The sequence below is a fragment of the Harpia harpyja genome, chromosome 1 (assembly GCF_026419915.1).
Source record: "Harpia harpyja isolate bHarHar1 chromosome 1, bHarHar1 primary haplotype, whole genome shotgun sequence".
Lineage (NCBI taxonomy): Eukaryota > Metazoa > Chordata > Aves > Accipitriformes > Accipitridae > Harpia > Harpia harpyja.
In genome coordinates this window covers 102,127,309-102,145,896 of record NC_068940.1, presented here as the reverse complement: position 1 = coordinate 102,145,896, position 18,588 = coordinate 102,127,309, and the positions used below count along the sequence as shown (strand labels likewise).

Sequence of the window (18,588 nt, the reverse complement as noted above, 5' to 3'; positions counted from 1 at the left end):
CTGGTGAATATTTCATAAGAAGCAGAATAGCCCCAAGCAGAAGTCAGTTTAGACTGACTCTAAACCCAATAGCAAAGACAATGGCTTGATTTATGTCAAATCTAGGTTCAAGACTCATTTCTGCTATCAGTCAGAAAAGGGATCTCAGTCTCCAAAAGGAGAGGCATCCTTCATGTTTCTTCACAAAACCCCCTGAAATGTGACTTTATGAGACAGTTTGAAAAGAAATTTTGAAAGCACATCTGTTCTTATGAAACAAAAATACAGGTATTTGGCTGTACATGCTTACTCAGTCTCCCTGCTCAGGAAAGCAAACTTTTCATGGGGATAGCTGAATGCACCATAGGAAAGGAAAGAGCACTAAGGTCAGTATGACTGCAATGAGTTTGAAGGTGAAAAAAAAAAAAAAAAAAAAGAAAAACAACATTACCCCTGTAATTAGGGTTGCCATATGTTAAGATTTCTGCTTTCTTGTTTTCTTTTTTGAGCTCAAATTTTGACTGGCTGAAAAGAGAGGAATACAAAATGCATTAAGATTTACCAAATGTGCCCTGGCCTCCTGTGCACTACATGTCTCAGAGATCTGACATATCAGAGACATCATGTTCACCATGCAAAGGCTATATGGCCTATCACCTGCTATTTCCTTCCACGAATTCCCAGAAGAAACAATGGGAGCCCTAACCCACACCTTCCATTCTCCTATCATGCAGAAATCCAAACCATATGCTACAAAAGCTTTCAGCAGAAGCAACAATTGCTGCTCTCCAGAATTGAGTGTCAAACTGGTTTATTCTCCTCTACTTGTATACAAGCATCTCATCCAAGGTGCGTATAAACCACTGTGAACCTGAAAACTTCAGTGACCCTGGTCTAGACCCCTGTACATGTTGGTGTACAGGGTCCTTAGCAGATCTTTCATCTGAGAATTAACCACAAAAAAGAAATCTCTGGGCCTGAATCTCATTTCCCATATAACGACTGAGAGAGTTTATAATCCCAGTCTAATAATAGTCAATTCATCCTCAGAGTGCCCTTAACAGATAGGAATTATCATCATCCTGATTTCAGATGTGAGAAAAAGATACAGTGAAGATATTCACCTAGATGAACTAGGACTGCAGGCCAAGTCTCCTGAGTGTCAAAGCAGCATCTAAATCGCACCACCTTTTCATTGTGAACTAGAGCCAAGGCTTTGCTTTAAGATCAATGAGACATCAAAATCCAGCCTGTATGCTTCTCTCCATCCAAAAAAAGCAGCATTATTTCAATTTCCAATAAGAAAGAAAATGGTTTATTGGATTGTCCTTCCAGGATCAAAAAAAAAAAAAAAAAATTACTTTGCATACAAAAGTTTCAGCCCTACAAGTCTGCAGTGAAATACAACCCTCTCTGCCAGACAGCACAGCACAGCACAACAACTCATGACATGAAATGAACCCTAAGATAACGGCTGACAAAAAGGGGACTTTAAGTAAAAAGAATGCAATTATCCCAATGGGAGTTGCTCCAGGGCACCTGTGTTAACTCCCCTGCCAAAAGTATTTTGAACTCTCTAATGGCTGCAAATGATAAGAAAAGCTATGATGAGAGAAAGTCCGTAAGGCTACACCTGCAAAATGAAGTATTTTTAAGAAAAATGCTTCAGATACAGAGATGGAAGCAATTAAAAATCAGAAGAAAAACGTGTACGGCTGTCTTTGTTTTACCCAAGCTGAACTTCCCCTGCAATTGAATCGCTGGCTCACTGGGGCAGTTGGCTGACATCCTGAGCCATGAACAGGAAAAGCTTGTCTGGGAAATCAGCACAAACCTCAGGCTTGTTTGCTTGGAAATGAGCCCACGCGTAAACACGCTTACACACACATACAGACCAAGATCTATAGCATATGACTGCAAACTAATGGGACCTGGTGATAAAGGACCAAAGTTCTCGATGCCATCTTTGCCTCACTCTTTACTGCTAAGATTCGCTTTCAGGAATGCCAGGTCCCTGCAGTAAGGAGGAAAGCCCAGAGCAGGGAAGGCTTACCCTCAACGGAACAGACCAGGTTAGGGAACATTTATATAAACTGGACGTACAGAAGTCCATGGGACCTCACAGGATGCACCCATGAGTGCTGAGGCAGTTGGCTGGTATCATTGAGAGAGACCACTATTCATTACCTTTGAAAGGTCACAGCGATTTGGGGAGGCTCCTGAGGACTGGAAGAAAGCAAACGTCACTCCTATCTTCAACAACGGCAAGGAGGAGGATACTGGGAACTACAGGCCAGTCAGGCTCACCTTGATCCTTAGGAAGATTGAACAAAACCTCCTGGAAACCATTCCAAACATATGAAGGATAGAAAGGTGACTGGCATTAGTCAGCATGGCCTTCTAAGATGAGATGACTGGTTTGGTGGATGAGCAGAAAGCAGTGGACATTGTTCATCTAAATTTTAGCAAGCCTTTTGACACTGTCTCCCACAATATCTTCATTGACAAACAGAAGTACAGATTAGATAGGTGGACAGTGAGGTGGACTGAAAATTGGCTGAACTGCTGGACTTAAAGGTTGTGATCGGTGGTACAAAGTCCAGCTGGAGACAACTCACTAGTGGTATACTCCAAGGGTCAATACTGGTCTGATACTGTTCAACATTAATGACCTAAATGATGGGACAGACTGTATCCTCAGCAAGTTTGCAGATGATACAAAACCAAGAGGAGTGCTGATACACAAGAGGGTTGTGCTGCCATCAGCAGGACCCCAACAGGCTGGAGGAATGGACCGCCAGAAACCTCATCAAGTTCAATAAATGGAAATACAAAGTCCTGCACCTTGGAAGAAAACAGCCCATGCACCACTACAGGCTGAGGGCTGACTGTCTGGAGGCCATGAGCTGTAAAGCAGCTTAGGAGAAAAAGACCTGAGGAACCTGCTGTACAGCAAGGTAAACATGATCTAGCTATGTGTCCTTGCAGCAAAGGCAGCCAACAGCATCCTGGGTTGCATTAAAAAGAACATTACTAGCAGGTTGAGGGAGCACTGCTCAGCACGTGATACACACCGGTAGTGCTGGGTCCAGCTCTGGGCAAGAGAGTACAAGAGAGACATGGACATACTGGACTGAGTCCAGTGAAGGGCCATGAAGATGATTAAGGGACTGGAACACCTAGCATACACGGAAAGGCTGAGAGAGCTGGGACTGTTCAGCCTGGAGAAGACAAGGCTCATGCGGGATCTTGTGCATAAATATTTGATGTGGGAGAGTAAGACAACAAAGCCAGATTCTTCTCAGTGCCATCCAGTGACAGAACAAGAGGCAAAGGGCACAAATTGAAATAAAGAAAATTCCTTTTAAACATAAACTTTTTTTTTTTTTTTTTTTAAATTGTACAGGTGATCAAATACTGCAGCAGGTTTGCCAGAGAGGTTGTGGAACCTCCATCCTTGGAGATATTCAAAACCCAACTGGACACAGTCCTGGGCCACCTCCTCCAGTTGGCCCTGCTCTGACCAGACGATCTTCAGAGGTCCTTTCCATCCTCACCCATACTGTGTTTTTAACTACTCTTAGTATAACTTATTACATGTAACTGTAAAGAGTGTAAAATACCCTGAAAAACTACTTTGCAAAATCAGCCTAAACTCTGCAAGATATTAATTTACAAAGATCCATTTTTCATCATCATGTTTCAGTCTGTACAGACAAAAATACTAAACCACATGTAAGAATCTACTTCGAAATATAGGAACCAAATACTTAGGGAACAAGGAGTCAGAGCAAAACAGAAAACTGCTCATATGCCTGTAATTTGAAGTGCATCTTCAGTAGACTTGATTAAGTCAGGACAGAACAAGCTCAAGATGACAAAATTACCCAAGAAAGCACCATTATGAAGGTAATTTTTTGACTAGTAAGTAATTACACTCTTGAGGACATGACAGTTATTTTGTAGAGCAAAAGTTTGTGAATGTAGCCATCTCTGCAGGAGCCTTTGAACCCAAGTAAGCCAACTGATTTCAATGGGAATTGGATGGGACCATAGCAATACAGTACAACTTCACAACTTGTGATGATCTAGTCTTAAAGACTTCAACAAGAAACAAACACATTTAAAGATGAAGACCCCAAAGATAGCTAATTTACAGCTATACAGTTGAGATAAATTTCTATCCCTCACTATAAAGGCAAGGGGCTCTTCATCCTTTTCAAGTTCCTCATACAACATTTCATCAGAAAACAATGGTACATCCTAGCATACATAATAGTATGGGTTTTTAGTGAGGAAAAGGAGGACAGAATATGTATAAAGGACATGCCTAAATTAATTTTGAGAACCTCCTTATTTTAAAATGCCTGGTATTTAACATTGTGATAACTCCAGGGAGGAGAGTTGCCCATAACTTTATAAGGAGGAAACAAAAGGAAGCACTTGGATACTGCAGAGGCACAGACAGACAGATTTACTTGACATGCTCTCTAGAAGCCCTGCAGGCTTCATCAGTGGGACTTGTAAGGCCTTTGAAGTATAGCTGTTGCACAGCTTGTAAGTCCCTTCCTCCGGAGCTAGTGAGCTTGTGGTGTTATAAGCTACTTAAGCTCCTTAGTCTAGATCTAAGCAAACAGCTTGACGCACTTACAAGCTTCACTCCCTCTTATTCTGAAGATGTTAAGCTGCTTAGCTTACTGTCTTCAACTTTCAAACTCCTACAACCAAATCCTACCCGTACACCATGCATCCACCTTTATTAGCCTGATTCTCCCCTCTGCTGAGGATTCTGAATGTCTTGTGCCAACTCAAAGGTAGAAGAAAATAATCTTTTATAGCTTAGTCCTTCCAAAGTCATAGCCAATACCTGAATGCCTATTGCTTTGGCAACTACCACTCCGCATTTTCAGTATCCACAGATTTACAGTAAAACAAACATTTTATCTATTCTAACAAATCTCTTTCCATCAATAAAGTCTATTAAATCTTTCGGTTATGATTTTCAAAAAAACTCCACGCTGGCATAACACTCTTCTCACAAATGTGAGCTTTTACTATTAAATTTTGATTCAGTAGGAACTGCAGAAGCTTTTGGAAGAAAGGCTGCTTATACAGGAAAGATGGTTTTCATCTAAATCAAGCTGGTACCAGACTACTGGCATTTACAATTAATAATGTTACAGGAGAATGTTTAATCTAAGAAGTGCAGTAAGGCTGGCACAAATGGACATGACACATTTTCTAGGGCTGAAATCATTAAAACTTTGTATCTATAAATAAAAGATAGGGCAGACATTAATAAATCTGAACAAGAAACCACAAAGAAGTAATAATTCCATTTTAATCATAGCACAAAAAATAAGCTACTGAGCCAAGTGTGGAAGTGCTGCTATACTGATACTAGAAATCTAAAAAATAAGATAGAAAACCTAAAAATGTCTAGCTTTCAATGACGATATTGACAGAAGCAGCATACTGGTGAAAGGCAGACAATCGTTACATGCTATAAAATAAAAGAACAAATTATGTTGCAAAGATATAGGAAAACCACAGCAGTGAGTGTTGCTGTACATTCATGAAAACCAGAAGTCAGAGCAGACAAGCAAGTTAATTGTACCAACTTGTAACATAATCCATATGGTTTGAATACCACATCAATATTGGGACCATACAACAGACCACTTGTCCAGAACGACGACAATGAGTAAAACACACACAAAGAGATCGGAGAGACTGCCTGGACAGACAATACAGTAACAATGAGATACTACAGTTATCTCTATATGAGTTAGGGTAAACATCATACTTGAATATGCTTTATGCTACAACTCCTCAAGAACCCTAGAAAAAAAGCAGCAACTTCTGACCTGTGGTATCTTAAGCAGAAAACACATGGGTTCAGAAAGTTACTACTGAAGAACCACTCTGTAACAGTTACCATGAAGTATTAAGTTGAGGTTGTTCAGCCTGGAGCAGAGAAAGCTCTGGGAACACCTTATTGCAACCTTTCAGTACTTAAAGGGGGCTTGTGAGAAAGATGGGGACAACCTTTTTAGTAGGGCCTGTCGCGATAGGACAAGGGGCAATGGTTTTAAACTAAAAGAAGGCAGACTTAGACTAGATTTAAGGAAGAAATGTTTTACGATGAGGGTGGTGAAACACTGGAACAGGTTGCCCAGAGAGGTGGTAGATGCCCCATCCCTGGAAACATTCAAGGCCAGGTTGGACGGGGCTCTGAGCAACCTGATCTAGTTGAAGATCTCCCTGCTCATTGCAGGGTGGTTGGACTAGATGACCTTTAAAGGTCCCTTCCAACCCAAACTATTCTATGATTCTATTAAGATAAATTGATCTATGAAATGTCAATCAATTAAAATAAATAATCAATCCACAGCAAAAATACATAATTTCAGCAAAGTGGAATAACATAAAAAGGACAAAGCACATTAAAAAGAAATTAAAGGCAGCAGCCAAAAGCCTAGAATACTCATAACTACCACTGAGACTGTTCAAGGACAATTAAGAATTTGGGATGCGTTGGAGGGCCTGTTCCAGACTGAGGCATCAACAAGGGATGTTTTAGAACAAATCCTATGTTACCCATGCAAAAGTTGTGTATAGATGAAGTGCCAAATTGTGGAAAATACAACCTCTTGCTTAAATCTGTCTTAGTACCAGAGGCATGTTAGTGACAAACACGATGCCAGTTATCAAAATGGGCTCCCACCTGGACATGGGGAGCTTTCAATAACTGAGATCCATACTCAGCTAATCAGCAGGAAGCACTGCAAAATCAGAATCATTAGATACTTTGACAAATGTGATTTAATGGGGAAGACTCGGTGCCTTTTGTAATGGAAAGTCCTGCCAGACAGATCTGAAAAGGAGTCTCTGACTCAATTGCTTTACACAAGCATAAACATGGATTTCCAACAGGTTTTTTGACAAGGTCCTTCACCAAAGATTCTTGTAGAAAGAATACTGCCAAAGGACAAGAATGGAAGTGGTGTTACAAATTAATGATCATTTTTAAAAAAGACATGAAACAGTAGGAGTAAGTGATGGGTTTTCACTAGTGAAAGGTGATCACAAGTAATGTGGGAAAGGGCAGAGAATGAGACAAGAAAGCCAACCCCGAGGTGTTACAGATTTTTCTCATGATAGAGACAGGATAAGAAGCAAAATGGCAGATGAAATTCAATGTTGATTACATTCAATGTTGATGTACATGGAAAGAACAGACCTAAATTTGCACACCCAACAGGCTCTGAAGTATTATCTTTGAGTAAAACGTGGCAAATTTTAGTAATTTCATGAAAATATCAGATCACTACTCAAAAATTGAAAAAGCAAGTACACTAAAATTTTTATATAAGGAATAAAACCAGAAACAGTATCATGCCACCTTTTAAATAAAAGGTTAGTGTCTGCTTGAATACTCAGTGCAGCACTGGTCCTACATCTCAAAAAGAACATAATAAAAATGGAAACAATATAGAGAGGCACAACAAGGTTGATCAAAGGTGTGGGACAGCTTCCAATGAGACGTAAGTCTTGATTACAATTCTTCAGCCAAGAAAAGAAATGGCTAAAGGCATACCGGGGGAGGCCAGCAAAGCACAAGCAGTCAAGGAGAAGATAAATACAGAATAATTGTTCACTGTTTCTCATAGTACAAAACCTACCAAGAAGCAAATCAAATTATCAGGTGACATGCTCAACACAAACCAGAAATAGGGATTTCTCACACAATGCACAGCTCAGCTGAAGTGCTCAGTGCTACAGGATACCATAGGTGCCAAAAACCTACATGCTTTTAAAAAGTGATTAGAGAGGTTCATGGGAAAAAGTCCGTCAACAACTGTTAAATAAAAAAACCTCAGGCTCGGGAAGTTGCTAAACTGCAGACTGGTGCAGACTGGGAGAATATAATAGCTGTTCAAGCCTTGCTTGGTATCAGAGACTGGCCACTGTCAGAGGAAGACTCTAGCCTAGATGGCCCTTCGGCCTGACTCAGGATAGCCATTCTTACCTTCACCGACAGCACAAAAACTATTTCAGCCTTAAGCGCTCTTGAAAGAACCTCCCCTTAATTCTCTGCCACTTTTGAATGAAAGCCTGCAAATCAGGTCAAACCAGAGGTGGTCCAAAAGAATTTTCAGTGGGGAAGACACACCTTGCACATTTTTCATTTCCCTATCACAAAATACATGGAAGTATTTTACATTGAGTGTTTAAAAAATTCACCATCAAGCCAACAAATAAGGCACCTTCAAATCTTGCAAACAGACATTTGATTGTACCAGCTCTAAATTTCCAAGTATAGCCATTTCCCCCTCTCAATGTGTTTGTTTTAAAAGTAATGAGAAGACAAAATTCTTACAACCTTAAATATATTTATCATAATTCTTGAGACTGCAACAATCTTGACCTTTTTTTCCACATCCTAATGCAATTTCAAATTAATCTTCTCTGTTTAACAAGAGTTATCAAATGCCATATAGCAGGTAAACTACATCTTAATTGCTGAGAAAACATCTCTTTGCAGAACATTATTTGGGCACGCATTTAAGTTCCATTGACCTCAGAGGTACCCAAGCACTTTCTTGCATCAGACATTTCTAATCCTGACAGCACCAAGAGTCAAGGGAAGCTGAAAGCCTGTACTTCAACCCTGAGACTTTCAGTCCATAACATCCTACTCAAAGGGTGGCTGGTCAAGATGCTGCTTTGCCTTTTTCCACTGTCATGAAGGGCATAACACAATACAGCTAAAAGAGAAAGCATTCTCTATTTGTCAGAAGTAATTAAACATGTCACTGACTTTCTGTAAAACTCAAAAGCCATCTGGGAAAAGAGCAGTATGTCTCCACATCCATCTGAGTGACAAGGTCAGAGCATCCCTCCACTTCCTTGGTTGCATCTCCATCACTGACTCTGTTCATCATGCTGTAAATTAAACCGTAAAAATTTGGATAGAGTACCTACTGTAATTAGCTCTATCTGTCCAAACGAGGCAAAATGAGATGGGGTGGCAGCTGAGGGATCCAATTGGCTCGTGACTGCAGAGTGACAGAACTAGGTCAACATGCCACCTTATTCAGAAGGAGAACAACATAAAATGAGCCTTGTCTTGCTACATTTCTGTGGCAAGGTTTCAAGACCTCCAGTTACCAAGAGCCCGCTAATAAAATGCTTTATATTTATATTCCTCCCTGTGAAAATTTGCTTTTGTATAACCCATTAGAAACTCTCATCTAACGATTTATGGACGTTGCCTCGCATTCTTCTGCTGTGCACCTCAGCAAAGAGCACCTCAGCAGGCTGCCATTACGTCCCCCTGAAGCCTCCTCCTCTCCAGGCTCAACTAGCCCAGCTCCCCCAGCCTCTCTGCTCAGGGCAGGTCCTCCAGCCTCCAAGCATCTTGGTGGCGGTCCACAGCACTTGGTCCAGTTTATCAGTGCATTTCTTACATTAAGGGGCCCCAAACCAGGTGCAATACTCCAGATGTGATCTAATGGGCTGCTGAATCAAGGACCATAATTCACTTCCTTCAGTTGCCCGGCTATGCTCCTGTCAGTACAGCCTGTACACTGTCAGCCTTCCTTGCTGCAAGGACACATGGCTGGCTCATTTTTAGCTAGATCTCCCACGTCCTTTTCAGCAGAACTTCCCCCCAGATTCTTATCAATGCAGGGAGTTTATGTGCCCCAGGTGCAAGACTTGATGTTTTTCCTTATTGAATTTGATGAGGCTCCCGACAGACTATTCCTCTGTTTAACATGCAACTTACATGATTTATTCAAGTCACATGCATGAGCTTCTCATCATCATATCAGAGGATAAGCCTGGAGATAGAGTTGAATGTGTAACACGGGATTAGGTGTACATTGGATGAAGTAGTGTGATGCACAGCTCACCTCTTTAGCCTTTTCTCATTATATCATAAGACCTTTCTCAAGTTTATATTCACAGTGACTAACACACTGGAGGTCTCTGCTAATAGCTCTCTGTTCTGAGAAACTTGGCTGAAGCCACATGCCCCTGTTTAAAGGGACTTCTGCCAGGAATTACTAAGAACACACTAGGTCACAAATGACATGACTCAGTTTTCTTGCTGGCTCTCAGGAGGAGGTGAAAAATTAAAGCTAGGAACTTAGGAAACCCCTTCAGAGCATGCTTAAACACAAGTAGCATCACTAGCATCAACAAGTCAATGAGATGATAATGTCTGTATTTAAATCTAGACCCCAAAAAATCTGGCTGGACTAGAGATAAAGCCCATTTATATAAAAATACATACATTTTCTTCTAAAGGTGCTTTCTTAAGTCAGAGGTGGGATTGAAGAGTAGGAAAGCTTTCACTGCTGCTGTTTGTGCAGAACCTGTTCTGCAAGTAAAGAAGCAATTGCAGTTTCCACCACTGATCCTGCAGAAAGTGTGTTCTCTCTTGATTTTTGTTTGCCTTCTAAATTTTCTGTGAACTTTTAAAGCAGACAGAAGCATTTCAGGATTGGCTGTCTGAACCAGTAATGCCAAGTGAAAGAACACAGGAAACTTTCTTTTTTTTTTCTTTTTTTTTTTTTTTTAAAGAGCCTACAAGACTTACACAAGTGTGAGGGAGGAGGTGCCACTAAACTGACAAGTCAAGGAAGTGCATGTATTTGTATGTATGTAAACCCATGAATACTTATGGATATGAACCAAGTGTGTCTCAAGGTAAAATAATTTCTGCCATTAAGATCAGAATAGCAGGACACCTATGTAATTTAAACACCAGTTTCAGAGGCTTTAAAGACAGCCTTTTCACTAAAATATGCATTCCAAAATAACTTCCCCGGGATTATTTATTAGAATTATTAATAACATTCATAAACTTGTGTATTTCCTTTGAATCCTTGTCAAGCCTAACATATTAGACAACTGCTACGCTTGCAACCTAGAAGCACTTGGTCTTTTCATGCACGAGTGGCACTATGTCAGGAAGAGGTTAATGTGTAAAAACACAAAATGGATTTGGCAAGAAGGAAGAGGAGGAAACACTGCACTTCAGCTGAAGAATATGACATTTCAGCACATGAGGATACTAAAACATCAGCTATTTTCTTTCTAGGCAACAAGGGAAGTGCACTAGTATATGCTCCATATCTTGGCAAACTGAATGAGCATTACAATTTTCAGAAAACACGGAAGGGAGTAAGGGAATCATTTCTCAATACAGTGTGGGATTTGGATGAGCTGGTATCCACTAAGGATCTGGAAATGTCCTTTTTAACTCTCAGTTACAAAACCATTTTAAACATGGTGGGAAGGAAACAGTTATTGCCATCCTGTTCCGTAGCTGAACCATGAATCAAGACCTGAAGTGTCAATTTACTCTCAAGAATCTTTTGTTGCAGTTTAATTTACTTTTCCTCCAATGTAATCCTGGTGTCACCTTACTGTTTAATATTGAAAGATATTGACAAAGGAAATGCTGATTCATGAAAGTGAGATTTTGCTCTAATGTATTCATGTGAAAACAGATGAGCCTGTACCGTTACATGGTTCTTCCTCCTGCTCACATTTCATTTCAGCCCTGACAGAATTTCTGATGGGGTGAGTGAATCCTGCACAAATCCTGCAGCAAGTTTTTCTCAGTCGCAAGCCAACGAACAAATCTGATTTCAAAGAAAAGCTTCATCCTCAGTGCAGTAAGAATTCTCCTTGGAGTGTAAAAGGGTACAACCACTTAGAGACTGAAGCAGAGCTGTCTCTGAAATTATGGAATCTGTTTAACTAGCTTGTTTCCTATTCATACAGCACATTCTGCTCCATAGGTACATATTTGCTGTGGCTTAATCCCAATTAAGATTTATATTCTAATCCAGCACTACTTATCCTCACTATTCATAACACCTGTATTTTCATTGATACTGGGCTCGATTGCCTGGGCTGGGTCATAGCCTACAAACCACTTTAGCCACCTGAAACCAGTCTGTTTTGCAGGAGGAAGCAATAGAAGCTCCTATTGTGCAGCATGGTCAAACCTTAAAGTTCAATACCAACCCACCTTTCCTCCATGCTAGTGCTTCCAGGACTTCGCCATAATTGATTCCCATTTAACTAGTATGCATTGAAAACAAACTACTGTTTGCTCTCCCTGGATACGGAGATCCTCATTCTTTGCAGATTGCTGCAGTGCCACAGCATTCAATTCAGTTAAGCAAGTACCAGATGATGCCATTGCAACATGGTGCTAGATGGCCAGAGGATCATTCTGGAAGTCTAGTTATCCTCTGATCACAGTGTGGCAAAAACACCCATAAGTTTGGAAGAAGCACCTGAAAACATCTATGTAAGAGCATTTTCAAAAATCTTCCAGAAGAGAAGCCCAAGCAATGTCAGCCTCAAAACCACAAGACATCTCCTGCAAGGTAAAGATCTCTCTTTGCAACCCAGAAATTCATCTACATGCCGCCACTACAAGGAGGCACTTGATAGCTGGCATCACCTCACCAACAAACCCAGCCTAACTTACGGGAGGTTTTTGAGCTAGAATAGCCTCATTTTTAGTCTAGGCACAGAATAGGGATTCTGATGACCGTGGGAATGGAGAAGCATGAATAGACTACACTAACAGACAAAAATGTTTCAGGGGGGCATTCTGGAACCACACTCCAAGGATTTGTGCAATGACAGGCATGGGAGGAAAGCATCAAGAAAGGGAAGCATTTTGCTAACTGTATGGTAGCAGTTACCGAGCAGTCAAATGCATGAAACAAAGCAACACAGCAAATACCATGAGGTCCTCCTCATCATGACGCAGGAAAGGGGTTTTTTTTTCATTCATTCCAGTAACAAAACATTACAGTCTCTTTCGATGCCTTCACAGAACCATTTTGAATGGCTCTGGATGCAGGTTGATCCAGAACTCAGAGAAACTGAGAGGAGGAGGACCAAGAGAGAGCAGGGAAAAAAGACTGGTTTCCCATATTTGGGGTAGAATGGGCAGAAGTTTCTCTGGACACAGGGTGAGAAGGCTGACACTCATGCTCAGTGCTCAATGTCTTGTCCTAACTCTGCCACACACTCCCCCTGTAGACATAGACATCGCAAACAACTTAACCCCAGCATTGGAATCCTATCTCCCAAAGCCAGCTAGCACTTTGGATACACTAGCTTTGCCCACCACGTTAGGGTAAAACAGAACAGTAACTACCTCACAAGCCTCCATCACATCAACTCCAACAATTATCCTACAAGGAAAAGGTTAACCATTGACTGAAGCTAAATCAGTTTTACTCACATGGATGATTATGAAGCTACTAGCGCTGCTTACCTCATATACTGGGAGGAAAAAAAAAAAAAACCATATATACGTTGAAATGACAGCAACTGCTGTAAACATCACCTGTCACCACTTCTCTGGCAGCATCCCACTTGCACGGACTCCTCACTGAAGTGTCTTCCAGAAGGTTCTAAAACAGTGAAGAGGTCTCATGTTTTCTCTCTACACCCTGCTGTAAATGCAGTGCAGCTAGAGCAGAGGCAGCTCATCCACTTGTGCTGGACACATGGCTTGACACCGCTAGAATAAACTGAAGTGAGGAGCATGCAGAGCTGAAAGTATTTTATACTACTGTACTGGTAAGCTAAGAACACTTCTGCATGGGGGCTCAACAGGACAGGCAAGTTCTTCCACACTATATAATAATACAATTCCTCTAGCAGCTCAAACAGGAGCTCTGGAGGACACCAGAGAAACCCCACTATCTTATCCAGAGCCACGAAGCACCAGGATGGATGCAGCGGCACAGGCACAAACCAGCCACAGCTGGGGAACACGGTACCACCACGTGTGCCTGGCTTGCCCAGGGCTGTGCTGGGCCAGTCACGCAGCAAGGCATACTCTCAGTTACGGTGTCCCCTCTCCACCTGGGACTGTCACAGGGTAGCTACAGGCAGCTTTGGCGGCTAGTTTGCTTGATTTCACCTTCCTGAATGGCTTCCAAGGAAAAAATAATAGCTTAGAAATGAAAAAGGAGCTTTTACACAGACGAGCACCTTGGCTGTGCAAAGCGGACAAGCCCAAAATGGCACATACATTTTCCTACCTATATTTCTACTGATTTCAGTCAGTTTAGGATACAGCATTTTATAAAAATATACACCAAAGGATAAAGAACAACTTGGAATAATCTAGTTCTGATACTTGAAGACATGCTTCCTTTATTTTGGATGTTTTAATCATGTAGGGAGATCTAGCATGTGAAACTAGCATTTTCCTCGCTAGCTACTAGTATTTAAAGTTAGCATAGCAGAAGCCACTGAACATTTATTCAGGTGAACTCATGTATGTAATGGAGTTGCCTTTAGCAACTCTCCCTCGCTCCTGGGCCTCCTGTGACTATGCTACCTAAAGTTTACATTTATCTTTCTCTGATGATCACAGCTGGGCAGGATTTTAAAACTTAAACTAGAAAGCCTTGAAGTCTTCATTGTACACAGTGCTAACAGCCCAAACAAAGAGGCAAAAGCAGCAAGAGGTTTATTGTAATACTGGTATTTTCCAAGCTCTTATCGAGCAAAGCATTTAATCTAATGTATTACACTTAATGAAGAGTCAGGAACTTGTACTGCAAATAACAGATCAGATATAATTGGAATTTGCTCCACACCACTAGCCTACATATATCAATAAAAACAATAACCACATTGGATTTTGGGCTCACTTCATTTGCATTTCTTAATTTAGTGTTTAACTAATTTAACAATAGTAATGATTTAATTCAAATTAAAATCTAAGGAAAATAATTTTTAAAAGCCATTAAAGATTTCATTAAGTTCCATCTAAATTAATATTAGCTTTCTTAATATTTTCAGTAAATTATTTTTTCTTTCACCACTGAAACAAACATGAAGTTTCCTCTGTGCAGTCAAGCTTTAGACAAACCTTGTTAGATTTATTGGTATTATTTCAAGCAATTAATTACTATACATTAGAGTTATTTAGAGGAAAAGCACAAAAAATGGCAAGCAAATGGATGAAGCTGTTTTTAAAACACTGCATCCAACTTAGATAATTGTTCTTTGAGCCTTTTATGTGGAGCTCTTAGGTATACACTATCCATTAGATCACTTCTCCCATACATTTGTGGTATTGCTCCTAAGCATCAGACACACATGAGTTACCCAAGCCACAACAGTTTTACAAGACATTTTCTGCATCTCCACATGTAGCAGTCACTTGCACATGAGTGACTACTCAGAGAAAATAATTCATTTCATAAATATGTCAGTTATAATAACCAAAAGGCTTCTGCAAATCTCCAGTCTTGCCTCCCATCCCCTAAATGATACATGCATTAATAGGCATTAATATACATATATATATAGTGTGTAAGTGTGCATGTGTATAAATAAAAACTTATCTACATAAAACTTTCTTGGTTTAACCAGCAGAACCCACCCGACCTCAGCCCTCAACATATTTTTGTAGTCTCCTGGAACGTGCAACTGATTTTGGGGTGTTGGACATGCCATTCAGGCCAGACAGAAGGGTGTACGGAGGAGGCAGATGCAAGGTGTTGAGGCCTCTCTAAACTGGAACTGCTCACTCTCAGTTTAGTCCCTTGGTTAAAGGGGAAAATGGTTAAATGGTCAGGCCTCTGAGGAGCTATCTGGCTTATTTTCAAGCATATAACAAGGGCTGGAAATTAGGGTTATAGTCCTGCACTCTCCTGGTTCTCATGATTAACCCTTATTCATGCAAATGGCAACACTTGAAATCAACAAGAATGCCCTTGCAGTGATTACACTTGTAAGTAACAGCCTAGATAACATCTGAAATTTGCACTGACCTCTATCACAGCTCATAGCAGCTACTTTAGTTGAAAGAATTTAATACCTTGAAGTAATGAATAAAAAAGGAATTTAAAACAGAAAAATAAACAAGGAGCCACTAGGTCCTGAGTACTTGGAATTTACTTAAAAACACAATTCCACCTTTTCAAATAGATATGCCAGCAATTTTTTATTCTAATGTGTCATACTTAAAAACAATGGCTTCAGATGTTCACCTGCATTTCAGTGGGTACCAAGCTTTTATGTTCACAGACAAAATTAGGTATGAAATACAAAGCTTTGTATCACTTTCTCTGCAGCATAAGTGTTCACTTGCAGGTAAACTTAAGTCATTTAAGTAGAAGTGCACTTAATTTGAAGAGGTTACTCAAGCAGCTCTCCACTTGTACATTTGTATTACTATTATAATTAGAACTACTTCAAAATAACAAAAAGTTCATTTTTGACCAGAATAAACACAAAGGAAAAAGATCAAGAGCACCTTGAGTGAAGAGAGTGAATGCTTTTGAAAATATCCTTCAAAATCCCTCCAGCTCTGTGACCAGTGACCATCTTCATTCCAATGCTACTCACAGGGCTGCTGCTACACAGACTAATACACAACATTTTCTGCTGTTTTGTATGTTTTAAGTTGGCCACTGAGAGGACTGAAACACTTTGCTGATTTGTTACAATGCTGAGTGTCCTCCAGCTTTCTGTAATTACTTCTTGAGATGCATACATGGAAATTGCTATGTACAGTTAAATATTGACATTCACCTGTTTGGTAATAGATACCAGCAATGGAGAGGGAAGGAACTGAGTGACCTAATCCTGGAAACACAGAGGAGGCAGCCAAGGATGTGCTGGAATAGAGCCCCCAGAAGCCTTCTTCAGCCCATGGATACCTCTAAGATCCGAAGTCCTCTACCAACAAAGCCCATATTTGAAATGTAACAAAAGTGATCTTAACCTGTTGAACACAAGACATGAGAAACCCTGAAGAAAGCTGCTATCAATGATGGAGTACATTGAACAGATACGTAAGTACACTGAACCTTTGGCTACCAACTTTAGGCTAAGGAAATTGAACATATTTCCAAGTCAGTTCATTTGTTGTCCAAAATAATACTGGCATTTGATACTACTTCTATAATGAATATACATTGTTTAGTATTGCTACCTTTGGCAATACTGTTGCCTTGTAAAAAGAAAGAATTCAGTATTATGTGTTTGCACACACCAAACACCTTCTAGTGGAGTTTTTCAAGCAGACCATTCAGCCCATTCAAATTCCTATGCAGCCATTTCTTTCACTTAGTGTTACTGCAAAAGTGGAAATACAAACGCACACAGATTTATATTTTAGGAAGATGCTGGCTGATTTCTACAAACCAGGGCTAATTGAACTTCCCTCCACCAGAACTTCTGAAAACATCTAATAATTACACATTTCAGAAGAATCAACTGAGATAGGCACACCAATAGATGAAACATTAAGAGTTAAGCCGCACTTCGGTAACATTTCAGATAAAGATTGACAAGTGCAGTTATCTACAGAAGAGGTATCCTCTAAAGAACTATTTCACTTTAAGATGCTATTAATAATAAAACCATCACAAACCCACCCTTTGCCTTTATGTATATACATACTTCTATTTTTAATTTCAAATTTCCAGCTTTCAAGAATTCCTTGCAATTTCTTATTAAGCTTCAAATATTGTCAAATGGAAGACAAATACTTTAAAACCAACAGAAGTGGTAGAGAAATGGCCGTTTTGAAACTCACTCTCTACTTGAGTAGTAATTGATGCACAAAGCTCAGCAGGTACTCCTGAGTTTAGTTTTACTTTAAGTCTGTCTGATGCTGTACAATCACTGTAAGTGCAGTCGGAAAAAGACAATTTCAAGCAAACTTTTTCTTTGTGTTTTTTCATCCATTCTTCAGATCTTCCAACGAGGAAGAATGTAGCACTGATGAGCTGAAGGCCACTGTAAGAGACTGTCAAGTCCAGCCCTTTGAACATCAAAGAGAAAAATGGTACCACTGTCCAGAAGCTGGGATCAGGAATTTCATGTCACCTACGATATCATTAAGGGACTTAATTCTGTGGATGCTCTAATCTCACTCTTCCACACATCTGATTTTTCTTCTTCTGGTCAGTCTTGTCACTGATCCCAAATTCCAGCCTCCAAGTGCAAAGCTAAAAAATTTCTGTTCTTACGTCAGAGAGAGAACTTTAGAAGTACATACCGCACTTGAAGCTTATTTTTCATGAACTTCCCATCCTTTGCCACCCTTTACACTTGGACTAAACTGACATCATGAAAGCCTTGGGGCTCAGACCTGTCATTTTACATGAACCATGCACACCTTTGCTAGTGCATAAGTTAGACACACCACATACAGGCTAACTAACATCATAGTTTAAAGGTGGAAAAAAGAATACCCTTCATGTACGTTCTTGAAAACCACGGGCCAGAAATAAGAAAAAAAGCTGCCCAGATTAATTCTTTTCAGACATGAAAGAACTAAAGTTATAGAATGCAAAATTCCCCTTGTCCACAAACACATGAACTTTTATTTGGTTTTTACTTAAACAAGAAATGTGGGGGGTGGTTGTTTATTTTTTTCTTGAGATAATCCGAGTAAGCACTGAGTAGCTGTCCTCTGGAAATCAAAGTCTGGATGGAACCAAAGCTTTAGATATTTAATTTTTTTAAAAAAACTTAGGCAATAATCCTTACTTTTAAAGTAAGGCAAAACTGTCTTGCTTAATCTCA

General features: G+C 40.1%; 1 protein-coding gene across 7 annotated transcripts in view; it reads right to left on the bottom strand.

Annotated features, from left to right (window-relative positions):
- The window catches only part of XYLB (xylulokinase), a 100,026-nt gene that overhangs the window by 33,639 nt on the left and 47,799 nt on the right, over positions 1–18,588 (bottom strand). The window contains exon 16 of one of the 7 annotated variants that reach the window (XM_052807400.1): positions 440–504. The exons of 5 other annotated variants lie outside the window; for them this stretch is intronic. In XM_052807400.1, the coding sequence (XP_052663360.1) occupies positions 455–504 (50 nt within the window). In that variant the 3' untranslated portion in view covers positions 440–454. Of the gene's footprint in view, positions 1–439; positions 505–17,415; positions 17,822–18,588 lie in introns of those variants that run through there. One more of the 7 variants, XM_052807364.1, reaches the window with a different exon arrangement.